The sequence below is a fragment of the Schistocerca gregaria genome, chromosome 5 (assembly GCF_023897955.1).
Source record: "Schistocerca gregaria isolate iqSchGreg1 chromosome 5, iqSchGreg1.2, whole genome shotgun sequence".
NCBI lineage: Eukaryota > Metazoa > Arthropoda > Insecta > Orthoptera > Acrididae > Schistocerca > Schistocerca gregaria.
In genome coordinates this window covers 547,312,972-547,330,039 of record NC_064924.1, presented here as the reverse complement: position 1 = coordinate 547,330,039, position 17,068 = coordinate 547,312,972, and the positions used below count along the sequence as shown (strand labels likewise).

Below are 17,068 nucleotides of genomic sequence, written 5' to 3'. Positions count from 1 at the left end.
ACCGGACGGCTGCCCTTTTGAGAGAGGAGATGTTACTCCGTGGAGGCGGCGCCTGCCGCAATGTATGTGAGACCTCGTGCCTAATCTCTTCAGCTTGATCCTGCGAAAAGCTGGACACTGCTTGTTCGACTGCGCAGATGGATTCGGTGATATCTCGATTTTGCCTCTTTCCATCACTGGTGGCGGGGTATGTCTACTGCGCTAGAGGGCGGTTACGGCACCTTCTCGCGCACGCGTTGTGGGTCTTCTGTGGCCTATATAGGGGCCGCCGCTTGCGCTGGGAAGTCACTTCCGGCGAGATCGTGCACCAGCACTCTCACCTGAAGATGGCGGCCAGTTGGACCGCGGAAATATTGTGTCATGAAGACGTCATGATCCGGCTACATACCCGAGAAGAATATTGCCAATTATTACGCCGGGAAAGCCTTCGTAGTCACATCAGAAATCTCTACGGGGAGGAGATGGCGGAACTTGTGAAGAAGTTTGATAAACTTCGTAAGAAAAAAGGCAAGTTGCTGAGTGCCCTCGCCTTTTTGCTGAGATGCCGTGATGGAAGAGTAATACCTAAGTTTGCTAGATTTGTGCATTTTGTTGATACGAAAAAGGCTAACAACATCAAGAAGCGTGCCAGTTTCGCCTCGGTCAAGGAGCGCATTCGCTTCACTCTAAGACAACTGGATTTCATATCCAAGGATTTACTTTTCTTGCACTTGGAGTTATCGTCGCTGCTGTCGGATGCATCTTGGGAATGGGTGGATAGTTCTTCTTGGGCACTATCAGATTGGACGCATAGGAGCGCCGTCAAGAAACAGTCTTCGAAGTTTCAACGGCTTTGTTCTCAACCCATGATATCTGATGACGACACCCGTTGACGGACAGTGATTAACCTCACGAGTAAAGAATTGGACGACGCCACGCTGTCAGTGTTGGAGAAAGGCCTGAATTTTTGCCCCTACACCGAGGAATGTGCCTATCACCGAGTTCATCTGCGCAGTCGAACAAGCAGTGTCCAGCTTTTCGCAGGATCAAGCTGAAGAGATTAGGCAAGAGGTCTCACATACATTGCGGCGGGCGCCGCCTCCACGGAGTAACATCTCCTCTCTCGAAAGGGCAGCGGTCCGGTCTATTAGAGAAGACGAAGATCTGATAGTTCTACCAGCGGACAAAGGCAACGCAACTGTTCTTCTGTCACGTGATGACTATCTGGGAAAGATGGATCTCTTACTTGAAGACTCAGCATACAGAACATTGCAGGACGACCCAACTGAACGGATAAAACGGAAGACGCTTTCACTGTTGAAGAAGAGTTCTTTACCTGACGACGTTCTCAAAAAACTTCGTCCTGGTGCTGCCGTGCCACCGAGATTATACGGTCTACCCAAGATTCATAAGAAAGGGGTCCCGCTTCGTCCGATCGTGAGTAATTTGGGCGCTCCTACCTACAATCTAGCCAAGTATTTAGCATCTGTTCTTGGCCTTCACGTCGGTAAATGCGAACATCACATTTTCAATTCTATGGTGTTTATTCAGAGATTGAAGTCCTTGTCTCTTAGTCCCTGGGATTTGCTTGTGAGCTTTGATGTCGTGTCGCTTTTTACCCGGGTTCCTCTGGAAGAATCCTTGCAATTAATTGGTGAGAAACTGGATGAGGAAACAAGCAGGCTTTGTCGCCACGTGTTAACGTCGACGTACTTTTTATTCAATGACAAATATTTTGAACAGACTGATGGAGTGGCTATGGGGAGCCCTTTGTCCCCAATAGTCGCCAATCTTTTTATGGAAGATTTTGAGGACATGGCACTGAAGACAGCGTCCTTAAAACCAACCTGTTTTTGGAGGTACGTTGATGATACGTTTATGGAGTGGCCTCATGGGAGAGAAGCTCTGGACCGCCTCCTAGATCATTTCAATTCCCTGCATCCTAGCATCAAATTTACAATGGAGGTGGAAAATGATGGAAAGCTTCCGTTTCTGGATGTTCTGGTGTACAGAAAGGATGATGGGACACTGGGACACAGCGTTTATCGAAAGCCTACGCACACGGACCGTTACTTACATGCTTCTAGCTGTCATCCATCGTTCCAGCATACGGGGGTCCTGCGGACGTTGGCGAGAAGAGCTTATGCCATTTCAGATGGAGAAAGCTTGACACAAGAATTGGACCATCTTAAGATTGTGTTCAAGCAGAATGGCTTTACAGATAAACAGATCCGTCGTGCCTTCCAGTTTGGACCTTCGCCTGAACCACCAGAAGATACCTGCAAATCGATAGCTTTTCTGCCTTTTGCTGGGAGCATTTCCTCAAAGATAGGAAGGATTCTGAAAAGATATCACATCAAAAGTATTTTTCGTCCACCAGCCAAGATTAGAGTGCTCCTTGGCTCTGTTAAGGATGACTTGGGTTTGAGGAAGCCCGGTGTTTACAAGATCCCTTGCCACTGCGGAAAGACATATTGGTCAGACAATCCGGACCATTCAGGAGCGGTGTGTTGAGCATCAGCGGCACACAAGACTGCTTCAACCTGAGAAGTCTGCAGTGGCGGAACACTGTCTCACCGAGGGACACAGAATACTATATGACAAGACACAAATGGTTGCCCCTGCATCTCGCTATTGGGACTGTATTTTAAAAGAATCCATAGAGATTCGGTTATCTGACAATCTTATTAATAGAGACAAGGGTTTTCTTTTAAGTAAGACTTGGGACCCAGTGTTATCTGACATTAAAAAACAACGGTCTGTGGTTCTATCGTCGGAATAATTTTTTTTTTATTTATTTTTATTTTTTAATTTTTGACAGCGATATCTCGATTTTGCCTCTTTCCATCACTGGCGGCGGGGTATGTCTACTGCGCTAGAGGGCGGTCACGGCACCTTCTCGCGCACGCGTTGTGGGTCTTCTGCGGCCTATATAGGGGCCGCCGCTTGTGCTGTGAAGTCAGTTCCGGCGAGATCGTGCACCAGCACTCTCACCTGAAGATGGCGGCCAGTTGGACCGCGGAAATATTGTGTCATGAAGACGTCATGATCCGGCTGCATACCCGAGAAGAATATTACCAATTATTATGCCGGGAAAGCCTTCGTAGTCACAAGATATTGGCTGTTGGCATAATTTGTGACCTGTCTAAAGCATTTCACTGTGTCAATCACAGAATACTTATAGTGAAAGCATGCCACTATGGAAGCCGAGAACAAATCAGCAACTGGTTCAAACCATATCTACAGAGCAGACAACAGAAAATAGTGATAGATGACAACAAAATGCAGGTAGGAGGGGTAGAGTCTGACTGCAGAACAGTACATACGAATTTCCATAATGTTCTGTTCTAGGTTCCCTGCTATTTTCTCATATGTATTAACAACGTAACTCTGTCCTCAAACAAAGCAAACAACTTTACAATGTTGACAAATGACCAAGTATTATGACAGACAATAAAATATCCACTGACCTAGAGTTAAACGCCAACACAGATGTTCTAAAATGGTTCATCAAAACCAATTACATTAATTTCCATTCTGATCACGAAAGCTCACAGGAGATTAACATTTCACATGAGAGCCAACATATACAGAAATTACATTGTTCAAAAGTCTTAGGCATCCATATCATTAAGAGGCTCAACTGGCGATGCCGTATCACCAAACCCTGAAAAGGCTTAGCTCAACATCTACCATCTGAATAACTGCCAAAAATGGAGCCACCAATTTCTCAAAATCTGCCTACTTCGGCTACTTCCATAAAGTATCTGCAAGTCAGAAAAAGGTTGTCCATTGTGTGGAGGTAATCCGAGAAACTCATGTCATAATCTTTTCAAACAAATTAGGATACTAAATGCTACATCACAATCACTATTTTCAATCATGACATTCATGTTTCGCAATCCTTCTCAATATGAAATGATCAACACAAGAAGGAAACATGACATACATTATGAATTGAAAAATTGGTCTCTGGTGCAAAAAGGTGTAAAATACACAGCACAAAAACCTTCAATGAACTTCTACATAATATTAAATACACAGTAGTAACATATTACTTAAAAAGTAAACTACAGGAGTTCTTGCTTGAAAAAAGTTTATATTCTCTAGAGCAGTTCTTTAGCAGAGATAGGTAAGATTTTTTCCCAAGTATTTGTTTATTCCTGCTTTAGTCTATCTTGCTGCTATAATTACATTAATTTGTGTTCTGTAAGTCAACAAGATCATCTTTTTTACTTTATAAATAACAGTTTAGATAATATCTGAAAATTTTATCTTTATCTGTGTTTGTGAGTATAATTAGAACATACTGAGTGCACTGTTCAGAATTATTTTCTAATTTGTATTTTTAATCTTTGGTTGTGGTCTTTAAAGATACAAACATAATAATGAATTAAATATTTTGACTTGTTCCACATCCATGAGTTACCATGCAGAAAGGGATCTATGAAATATGTATCACACTAAATAAATAAATAAATACATGATTACGCTGCAAATCACACTTTAGTACACCAAAAAATGAATACCACAATATTTTTGCTGTAGCTGGGGTTTTTCACATCTTTTCATGGCCATTCCTTCTTATTTAACTGGGAAGTAACAAAATATTTTGGTATTCAGATGAGAAAGTTATTGACTGAAATTTCATAAACAAATTTCACCACAATAAAAATTTCCTTTGTTTTTGGGACAGTCATCCCAACTCGCTTGTCATATTCATGAGACACTCATCACTGATTTGTGATAACACAAAGTGAGCCAGTCTTCTTGTACTTGTTCGATTTCTTTTAATTCTATAGGGGAAGAAACCCACACCACGCAACTATATTCAAGAAGAGGACAGACAACTACAGAAGATACAGTTTCCTGTATCTGGTGTAAGACAATTTCATCTATACTGTATGCATGCACACATTTACTATGTCTGGTGAGGTTGTGTTTTCTTGCACTAATCTAAATTAAATGTAAAACCAGGTATTAATAAAGATGGTTTAAAGTTTTTTAATACCAAAATTTTAGTTTGATAAAAAAGACTCAAGTGACAACTAAACAGAGCAGTTAAATTTTGCTTTCATTATTTTCAGCATTTGAATTTGTTAGTTAAAATTTTATGTATCAATTATACATTTTGCAATTTTTTTCCTATGACAAGGGAAGAAGGATGTGGTTTCAACACTTACACCACTTGAATGAAGATATTAAGTTCTTAATTTGGTAGGTTTTGAGTGGTGAATAATTAATTAATGACACATTCCATTGGTATATCAGCTGATTAAACTGTTATACAATCACGAAGGAAATGGACAGATTTTAAACCAAAAACTTCTGCTGATAACTTACCCTCTGCGCACAGATTCCAAGAACTCACGATTTTCAGGATTTGTATATTCTCTCAATGGGCCATCATCAATGCTGAAGCCTTCACGCCAGAGCTTTAATGTGATTTCAGTATGACGATTCTGAGATGAACGGGATGCTCCACCAACAACTGTTTAATCAAAGAAAAAAAAATCACTTTCAAGCAGGCTATTTGATAAAATTGCACATTTAAGTAACAGGTAGTACATAAGTAGATGTACAAGTTGTATATCACAACAAAAAAGCAGTACACAGGCATGCTGCAAGCGAAACAATTCAATGTGAAAGGCTACAGTTAACTATTTCATGACAAAAAATTAAATTTAGTTGTCTTTAATAAACAGAGAGCTAAGAAATAAGTCATCTGTGAATAAAAATTCATAAAAAACAATCCTTTTCGCATAAAAATTGTTACCATTATCATTTTATTTCTCAATATGCCTTACAGAATTCTGTTCAGTGACGTGAAGCTGTTTCCTGGTCATACTAGTTCACCTATGTTCCACTACCAAATATAATAAGCTGTAGGAAAAATGTTTCAGCTCTGAACAATTTACATAAAGACTGCCTCTTCTTTCCTTTGTTCATCGATCTTTGTACAACAATCGTACTTACCCAATTATAAGATGAGTTTTTTCTCAAATTCATCATTCGAAAAATACAGGGTTGTGTTATTATCACAGATTATACAAACTGCTGCTGAGGTTAACATTTCTACATTGCTTAGTAGAGTATATAGGGGTCGTCTTACATTTATAGAGGTCGTCTGACATTTAGAGATGAAGCCTTGCAACCGATGTCAATGCAGATTTATTCTGAAGAATTCGGAAGGAGAGGCCTCTGCGAACAATACTCACATTCCAGGAGGCTCGAGATTTCCTGATAGGCCTGAGCACATGATACGGTATCGACGCTGCTCAATCAATCACGTGACATTAGCTCATGTGGCGCTACATACTGCAAGAAGTACAAGAGAAACTACGAACTAGCCACTAGAACAGTCTATTGCTTTGATTAAAATTTGATAATTTTGTGAAACACAAGAGGAAGTAGCATTAAATTCAAATTACAAACTTTCGTTTTATTCGAACAGGTTTGCAATAAACGTTCCCATACATGTACAGATCTTGTATAAAAACATTAACACTGCTTTTTAAGTAAAGTTAACATTCAGAAATGGAAATGTTTCCTTCCAAAACACATTAGTTGATTAAGAGCCCAGATCAAAATTTTATTTGGTTATGAGAGACTAATGATTTACCAAATGGATTGCAAATGAGAAATTCGGTTGCTGATCATGTGTTAGAATACTAGATAGAAACGTTAGCAGCTTTTACTCAGCTATAGAACATGACTGTGATATTCAGATAAAACAAGGACAAAAATTAATCCAGAATGAAATGTCTAACAAAGAAAACCATTCATTAAACTCACTGTAATTGTTGTGAGAATAAATTATAGTGGCAAGACCCATTGTGGAGATAGTGCCGACAGACACCTGTAACTCAAAGGACAAACATTAAGTTTGAGAATCAGACTGAATAGTGATTGCAATCGCAAATTTATATATGAGTTGCTGTTGTCACATAAGAGTTGCACCCTAGAAAATATTCCAGTCCGTATTCCACAGTTGCTCGAAAACCACCCTATGGAAGGGTTGGACTGAGAACAGTAATACTAACTTGGCTGTGAACTAGAGTATGGGGAGGGGAATGGCGAGCGGGCAGCAAATTACTTCCTGTTGCCAACCATGGGAATCTATACCTAGTATTTTTGCTTTTTAGGAACATCTACCACATTTAAACTGCAGTTTACCTGCATCAATCTGTAGTCAGAATTAAATTAACTTTAAAAATGGACAAATACTCAGGAATAGTATTCATTTCTGTAGGAGATGGTAAAAGTGCAGATAGGGGCTAGTAGCATACATGTGTGTTTTGTGCTACAATGTCGACACTCATCTTGATGTATGGCAAATGAAAGAAGGTGTATCAGTAGCTAGATGTACATAACCAATGAGAGAGTTGCAGGCAGACAATATGTTTGGAAGCAAGTGACACTATAACATTCCCACGTCACCACACAAACCTAATCCTGTATTTGGATAAAAACAGATGTGTTTTCATGTCCCCTGGTAACCACAACCTCAGAAATCGCAACATAATAGCAAGAAACAGCTGAATATTGTGACAACAAAGATATAAATTTCACTGCTGTGCTATTAGCAGGATGATGATGACGATCATGAAAAATAATGATATAGGGTGACCACCTAATCTTAATTTTCAAATTCAAGATTTTTTTCCAGATTACAAATAATCATTTTCCATGTTGTCACATAACTTATTTTTACCTAAATGAGGTTAGCAAACACACTGTGCTGGAAATAACAGTTAACATATTTTTAAAATATATGTAATACAAGCTGGACCATGTCATGTTATGATGTACAACACACACCCTACAGTGTAAATGACTAAGTCAAGTTTGAACAGTTGCAGGATACTGCACATTATAATGTGATACAATCATATTTGAATTGCATTCCTTTATACAACACTGTTTGTTCATTTAAGCTAAACTTCTTATGATTATCTGATGGTTTAAACAGTCAGTGTGCGGCAGAAGCAATAAAGGGCAGACACACTAAAATACAGGGCCGCTTCTCATGAACTAATGGCTGTAGAGTGTTGCATTTCATACAGAAAGAATACTTGAAGTTTCATTTAGGACTGTATCTTTGAAATTTTTCAAGGCCACAATGACCTAAAATTGGTTTCTTTATCAAATAAAACATAATTGCATGATTAAGTAACCAATACTTTGCAACAAATCATGTTACACATACTGTTTGTCTCAATTCATCTACAGGCCTACACTGGAATATGAAGTGGCAGATCAGTGCTAGGGCTACTTTTGAGGAAACATTGTGGTGAGCCATCTATTATTATGTGAGATATAGCACTTTGAATTTTCATCGAGAAAGCAGAATTCTCACCTCTCCCAGTCTGTAAAGATGAGTGTACAAGTGATGTCTGATGCATACAACACACATCCTGCATATTCCCAGTTCTCTGCTTAGCTACCCTGCACATTTGAATTTGACCGGCCCTACTGTAACATACTTACTAAGGTATAACTAACTAACTAACTAACTAACGCACACACACACACACACACACACACACACACACACACACACACACACAGAGAGAGAGAGAGAGAGAGAGAGAGAGAGAGAGAGAGAGAGAGAGAGACTGACAATTTATTTCCTAAATAATATTTGAAAATGACAATACACTGTACTTTCAGGAGACGAATAGCTATTTTTTTCTGTTTCAGTTTTTCATTTATATTTTTCCCAACAATGGTTTTAAAACATTTGTGTAGACAAACAAGTTTAGTCCTGTAAAACTCTAGCACCACATCAATGAATTTTAATGCCTCAGTGAGCATAATAGCACATAAGCCTAATGGAGAATGTTGGAAGTTTAGGGTTCTGGAATTCAGAGGAAATGGGAAGGGGGGGATCATTTCAGGAACAACGGGTGTATAGGTTCAGCCTCACCGGGTGCCTGGCAGTAACACATGCGTTACCGGTACATGATCAATAGCACATTTTATACAGAAACATTATTTTGTTCGAATTAGGATGCTTCATTTTTCTGTTCTTACAGTTTGAAAATGACACTGAAATATACGCAGATGATCTGCAAACCACACAGTTATAACATTCTTTTTTTGACAAATTAACCACGGTCTTCCAAAATTCAACCATAGGAGTTTCACTTCTTTTGAACAGTCTCATTTCTCTTAAAATATGAGCACTGCTACAAATATTGAAAAATTCCTGTTTAAAATGATCTGCTTTTATGCCACATAACCTTTCACCAGAGACAAGAATTTCAAGACATAATGTCAACCTTTTATTAGCCATTTCTTTATTTAATGCTACTGAAGGGTCCAAACATGAAATGGCATAAGTAATTTTATATTTCAATGGTGACCTTCCCCCCCCATGAACCATGGACCTTGCCGTTGGTGGGGAGGCTTGCGTGCCTCAGCGATACAGATGGCCGTACCGTAGGTGCAACCACAACGGAGGGGTATCTGTTGAGAGGCCAGACAAACGTGTGGTTCCTGAAGAGGGGCAGCAGCCTTTTCAGTAGTTGCAGGGGCAACAGTCTGGATGATGGACTGATCTGGCCTTGCAACATTAACCAAAACGGCCTTGCTGTGCTGGTACTGCGAACGGCTGAAAGCAAGGGGAAACTACAGCCGTAATTTTTCCCGAGGACATGCAGCTTTACTGTATGATTAAATGATGATGGCATCCTCTTGGGTAAAATATTCCGGAGGTAAAATAGTCCCCCATTCGGATCTCCGGGCGGGGACTACTCAGGAGGATGTCGTTATCAGGAGAAAGAAAACTGGCGTTCTACGGATCGGAGCGTGGAATGTCAGATCCCTTAATCGGGCAGGTAGGTTAGAAAATTTAAAAAGGGAAATGGATAGGTTAAAGTTAGATATAGTGGGAATTAGTGAAGTTCGGTGGCAGGAGGAACAAGACTTATGGTCAGGTGATTACAGGGTTATAAACACAAAATCAAATAGGGGTAATGCAGGAGTAGGTTTAATAATGAATAGGAAAATAGGAATGCGGGTAAGCTACTACAAACAGCATAGTGAACGCATTATTGTGGCCAAGATAGATACGAAGCCCACACCTACTACAGTAGTACAAGTTTATATGCCAACTAGCTCTGCAGATGACGAAGAAATTGAAGAAATGTACGATGAAATAAAAGAAATTATTCAGATAGTGAAGGGAGACGAAAATTTAATAGTAATGGGTGACTGGAATTCGAGTGTAGGAAAAGGGAGAGAAGGAAACATAGTAGGTGAATATGGATTGGGGCTAAGGAATGAAAGAGGAAGCCGCCTAGTAGAATTTTGTACAGAGCACAACTTAGTCATAGGTAACACTTGGTTTAAGAATCATGAAAGAAGGTTGTATACGTGGAAGAACCCTGGAGATACTAAAAGGTATCAGATAGATTATATAATGGTAAGACAGAGATTTAGGAACCAGGTTTTAAGTTGTAAGACATTTCCAGGGGCAGATGTGGACTCTGACCACAATCTATTGGTTATGACCTGTAGATTAAAACTGAAGAAACTGCAAAAATGTGAGAAATTAAGGAGATGGGACCTGGATAAACTGAAAGAACCAGAGGTTGTACATAGTTTCAGGGAGAGCATAAGGGAACAATTGACAGGAATAGGGGAAAGAAATACACTAGAAGAAGAATGGGTAGCTCTGAGGGATGAAGTAGTGAAGGCAGCAGAGGATCAAGTAGGTAAAAAGACGAGGGCTGCTAGAAATCCTTGGGTAACAGAAGAAATATTGAATTTAATTGATGAAAGGAGAAAATATAAAAATGCAGTAAATGAAGCAGGCAAAAAGGAATACAAACGTCTCAAAAATGAGATCGAGAGGAAGTGCAAAATGGCTAAACAGGGATGGCTAGAGGATAAATGTAAGGATGTAGAGGCTTATCTCACTAGGGGTAAGATAGATACTGCCTACAGGAAAATTAAAGAGACCTTTGGAGAGAAGAGAACCACGTGTATGAATATCAAGAGCTCAGATGGCAACCCAGTTCTAAGCAAAGAAGGGAAGGCAGAAAGGTGGAAGGAGTATATAGAAGGTTTATACAAGGGTGATGTACTTGAGGACAATATTATGGAAATGGAAGAGGATGTAGATGAAGACGAAATGGGAGATAAGATACTGCGTGAAGAGTTTGACAGAGCACTGAAAGACCTGAGTCGGAACAAGGCCCCCGGAGTAGACAACATTCCATTAGAACTACTGATGGCCTTGGGAGAGCCAGTCATAACAAAACTCTACCAGCTGGTGAGCAAGATGTATGAGACAGGCCAAATACCCTCAGACTTCAAGAAGAATATAATAATTCCAATCCCAAAGAAAGCAGGTGCTGACAGACGTGAAAATTACCGAACTATCAGTTTAATAAGTCACAGCTGCAAAATACTAACGCGAATTCTTTACAGACGAATGGAAAAACTGATAGATGCGGACCTCGGGGAGGATCAGTTTGGATTCCGTCGAAATGTTGGAACACGTGAGGCAATACTGACCTTACGACTTATCTTAGAAGAAAGATTAAGAAAAGGCAAACCTACGTTTCTAGCATTTGTAGACTTAGAGAAAGCTTTTGACAATGTTGACTGGAATACTCTTTTTCAAATTCTAAAGGTGGCAGGGGTAAAATACAGGGAGCGAAAGGCTATTTACAATTTGTACAGAAACCAGATGGCAGTCATAAGAGTCGAGGGGCATGAAAGGGAAGCAGTGGTTGGGAAAGGAGTGAGACAGGGTTGTAGCCTCTCCCCGATGTTATTCAATCTGTATATCGAGCAAGCAGTAAAGGAAACAAAAGAAAAATTTGGAGTAGGTATTAAAATTCATGGAGACGAAGTAAAAACTTTGAGGTTCGCCGATGACATTGTAATTCTGTCAGAGACGGCAAAGGACTTGGAAGAGCAGTTGAACGGAATGAACAGCGTCTTGAAAGGAGGATATAAGATGAACATCAACAAAAGCAAAACGAGGATAATGGAATGTAGTCCAATTAAATCGGGTGATGCTGAGGGAATTAGATTAGGAAATGAGACACTTAAAGTAGTAAAGGAGTTTTGCTACTTAGGAAGTAAAATAACTGATGATGGTCGAAGTAGAGAGGATATAAAATGTAGACTGGCATTGGCAAGGAAAGCGTTTCTGAAGAAGAGAAATTTGTTAACATCGAATATAGATTTAAGTGTCAGGAAGTCATTTCTGAAAATATTTGTTTGGAGTGTAGCCATGTATGGAAGTGAAACATGGACGATAACTAGTTTGGACAAGAAGAGAATAGAAGCTTTCGAAATGTGGTGCTACAGAAGAATACTGAAGATAAGGTGGATAGATCACGTAACTAATGAGGAGGTATTGAATAGGATTGGGGAGAAGAGATGTTTGTGGCACAACTTGACTAGAAGAAGGGATCGGTTGGTAGGACATGTTTTGAGGCATCAAGGGATCACAAATTTAGCGTTGGAGGGCAGTGTGGAGGGTAAAAATCGTAGAGGGAGACCGAGAGATGAGTACACTAAGCAGATTCAGAAGGATGTAGGTTGCAGTAGGTACTGGGAGATGAAGAAGCTTGCACAGGATAGAGTAGCATGGAGAGCTGCATCAAACCAGTCTCAGGACTGAAGACCACAACAACAACAACAACAACAACAACAACATGGTGACCTTTCAAGTAACTTTTGTACCATGGGAATAATATGTCAGTCGGGTTCTTAGCTTTCTTTAAGGCATCTCATGTAGTAAAATCCAATAAAAAGCACTGCACATTGTCTTCTTATCCTTCACGTCAATTTTCATGAGGGATTTTTTGTTTACGGAAATGTCTGAACTGACAACTCGCTGCATTAAAGAGGTAGTAAGAGTGAAAAAATCATTGTATATCAATTTGGAAATCACGTAAAAAAAATCTTCGAATGCATGCACAATCACAGCAAAAAAATAATCCTCTTTTGAACCTAAGAGTTTGTCTTTAACAGCTTCTGATAGGGTTTTAAAACTAAGTGAATTAGAGTTTTATTTTGAGCCAATTGAGAAACATAATTTCTTAGATGTGGAAGAATTTTTAGAGCTCATTTGAGCCACATTTGCATATTCTATTCATGCCACAGAATTCTTAAGGAAAATTTGAGGAGGCTGTATATTCTGTATATTGATCTCTCTGTGTAGGCAAATCATAAATCAAATAATACAAGAATCTCAAAAGTTGTGCAATTCCCGTACCAGTTTTGAAAGCTCCATGAACTAAATGCAGGTTGAAACTACCTAACTGCAAGAGTTCCATGTTTACAGAAAATTCTTTTAGCTCATTACTGAAGTCCTTAGAAACTAAAATTCACATTTGGTCCATCCATCAACAACTGAAAAAGTTTGCAGGATTCTGTAAATCATAAGATTCTTTCAAGTCATCTAGTAAGTCACTGGTGCTTGTGTGTTGAATAAAAGCAGAGTCAAAATATTGGTTTGAAACCTGTAACTTATTTAGATCCCAAAATCTAACATGAATGTCCACTTGTATTTTTCAAGAAACAGTATTTAAACTCTCATGAAATTCAAGAAGAACTTTGCCATATTGTTTAATCATGTCAATAAATTTGCCATAAACAATACCGCATCCAATATTTGTTCTATGCAAATGCGTTTTCACCACAATTTGATTGTATGGAAACATTTGCGGAAATGATGGTATGCAAACAGTCACAACTTGGCGATTGACAAAGGATTATAAATTGAATGTAAGCACAACAAAATTTCAGCTTTTATGATGACATTTTCAGTTTTTTTAAACAAATTAACTTAATTAAAAAAAATACTCCAAAGTCAATTTGCATGGTTGCAGAGAAGATAAAATAAATTAAAAAAAAAGATGAGCGAAATAGATCACAGCACTGTAAGGGAAATCTCACTTTGTAATGACTCATTTTTATAAAGGTTGACACGCTCGGGCATAAAAGTTTTTGAGAATAATTTTAAATGCAAGGATAATTCTAATCAACATCTTCCTCCCCTACATTTGCTCAAAGTCTCCAGGAATACACTTCGATTGTTCATCATGGTTAACAACCAAATATTATACAACATAGGCTTATCTTCTTCACTACTTTGGGATTGAATTTTCATTGCGTCAGGTTCTTGGTGTTGCATAAATATATTTATCGGAAAAGATTTCCGTTTGATTGTGGAAAGTCTGCATTTTGGCCTTTAAGCAGGGCTGTCCAAAGCACTTTTCCCCATTGTCGAAATATTTAACATTGTGTTGCTTCAAGAGGATAATGCATTCATTTATAATTTGGTGTCGTGCATAACCTAGGGATAAACTGACTTGTGCATACTCTGGAATCAAGTTATACTCTGTTTAGGCATGACTGAATAACACTCCGCTCTGATACGTTATGAACATGTTCAACTGCGCAGGCGATTCACACTATCTGTTTCCATTACTGATGGAAATGTGTAGATGGCACTAGTCTCAGAAAAATTTAACAATGAGATCATTTAAGCAGCTGCCAGACAGCTACTTTCAAGAACTAAAAATAAACAGGTGTTACTGCGCATGCGCAGCTACGATGACGTAGAGACTTGTGTTTGATCTTTGTAAAGCTTAAACACTTCTCATCCCATTTCTGATTAGGTTCCCACGCATAGTGGTGGATAAACATCTGATATGCTTACCTTACTATTAACAATAAACTGTAAATGTGAAATAACTGAACATGGGAACTGCAATAGCTTTGAAACAATTGAAAAATGCGCCACAAACAAAATACGAGTCATGTGAAGTGTACTCCCACTCTAACTGAGACAGCTATGAGCATATGCGAATCTGTCACGTTGGCAGCGGCAGAAAAAATTTTCTGGGTACATTCGGGCTGCTAGTTATCACTACTTATACACCACACAGCCATACTCTAAGTAGCCAGAAGCAGAATGTGCTGCTTATACACAATTTCAGCTCTCTGCATGAGCGACATGTTGTCTGAGAGCCTATACATTTTTTTTAATATTGTTGTTGAAGGACTTATTCAGAACTGAAGAAAACCAACCTTCCCGCTGAATTCTTATATTTTCGAGGTTATGCTCACATCATTTTTTGGTTGGCAATCAGCATGTTAAAAAATCACTACCAAGGCTACACGAAATTGAATTTACAATTAACACTGCCTATGTAAAGTCATCCACAGGAACTATCTATCATTATTTCTAACAGAACACCAATGCCAACTCGTATGAAGCTTTAAGTTTGAGTTATCAAAATGCTCACAAGGGTGTGTTTCCTGGAAGACATTCAAACAAAAGAAAACTTACCAGCGATGAACAGATCTCACACTGATGCAGCGTATAAGATAGGTTTGTATGGGTCACTTACTGAAATATGCAAATTTAAGGCAGATAAATACAGCCTTTCATTCAAGGAACGATTTCACATGAACAGACATTCCAATAACATCGTGTCTCTTGAACAGAGAACCACACTGGGAAAGAAATTACGTCGAGTTGTATGGATGAAGACATTGAGATAAAGACGGAAATACTCAGATAATATTGAAATATGTAGCCTAATATTTGAAGGCTTCGTAAAGGACCATAACTTGATTTAAAAATGTTTTTTTATACAAAAATGAAGTGATGGATATATTTTTTTTTTTTTTAATTCAGGTTTCTCGCAGAAATTCAGCCTTTTCCAGGTTTTTCCCTTTTTTTCTCCCTCCAAAATTCAAGGCTTTTTCCTGGTCTCCAAGGTTTCAAGGCTTGGTGGCTATCCTGTGATATCACAGACAACAGGGCTAGTAAGCAAAAAAGGTAGAACAGAAAACTGCCTGAAAATTAATGTAAACCATTTCGTTTATTTCTCCTAGTATTATCAAAATGCAGACAATCAATAAATGGAATAAGTTTAGAATATGTACAATGTTAACTTTTTGGTAAACATTTCATGTGCGTAAAACAGTTTGTAATTTTGATTAGTCAAAATTCGTTAAAAATAAATTTTTCTCAAGGAGCCTCTTTAAAAAAGGAGGGGTCGTCTTATACTCATGGTTCTCTTACACTCGGGTAAATATGACCACGACGACGACGACGATGATGATGATTGATTGATGATAATAATACATTTTAATATATTTCACATTTGTTAGCACATAAGAAAGAGTGTTGGAATTTTTTTATCATTGTTGGGTTGTTACTATGAGCGAAATACTTACAAAGCAGACCTATTAAAATTCTTTTAAGTTCGCCCTTTAATTTGATGGAGTGAATGAATGAGTAAACCACTTTGCTCACATTCCTCCTCCCAAGGTTTTCTGTTAATATTCTCTTCACTGATTTTCTATCAATTTTGTTTTAAGTTTCAAGGGCACAGAATGAATAACTAGTACTTATCTCCGAGAACTGACGTTTCAGTACTGCTGATAGACACTTTAAAGTAGTAAATCTACACCTAGCTTTGAGGACTGTTAGCTGCTTCTTTAGGAAGGAGATCACAGATTTGGAAAAGTGGGGCAAATCACTCAGATCCCAAGGCTGAGATGGACCCACCAGTTACGAGGCCGATGTGAGACAAAAATGAAATGGGAGGTGTCAGAGTGTATGAGGTCCAAAATGGTACATTGGTAAACACTTCAGCCCGGAGGTGATAGAAAGATAGCCTCGTGAGAAGTAAAGATGAATTGAGAGGAAGAGAAATGAGAATTGGAATGAACAGTACCATTAAGAACTAAAAGGAAAGAAAAAAATGAGACGGCGAAAAACGAAAGAAAGAAAGAGAGAGAGAGAGAGAGAGAGAGAGAGAGAGAGAGAGAGAGAGAGAGAGAGAGAGGATGAACATAATAAAAGGAAAGAAAGGAAGGGAAGGAAAAGCACAGAAAAATAGGAAGCAAAAGGGAAAAATAGAAAAGAGAGGGAATTAAGAACTTGAGTACATAAGGAAATACTGCCAATGAAAACGTACATTAGAACATAAATAACCAAGTAAGGGCAGGGGTTTGTTAATGGACGAGAATGGTGGGACGTGAACACACATTGGAGAACAATTTCCTAACTGCAGAGTTCAGGGAAACTGGTCCTGGATGA

At 38.7% G+C, this 17,068-nt stretch overlaps 1 protein-coding gene across 2 annotated transcripts in view; it reads right to left on the bottom strand.

Annotated features, from left to right (window-relative positions):
* Positions 1-17,068, bottom strand: part of LOC126273111 (NSFL1 cofactor p47) — a 60,518-nt gene that overhangs the window by 27,647 nt on the left and 15,803 nt on the right. For both annotated transcript variants that reach the window (XM_049976560.1, XM_049976561.1), the window contains exon 5: positions 5,323-5,470. In XM_049976560.1, coding sequence (XP_049832517.1) covers positions 5,323-5,470 — 148 coding nt within the window. The remainder of the gene's footprint in view (positions 1-5,322; positions 5,471-17,068) is intronic.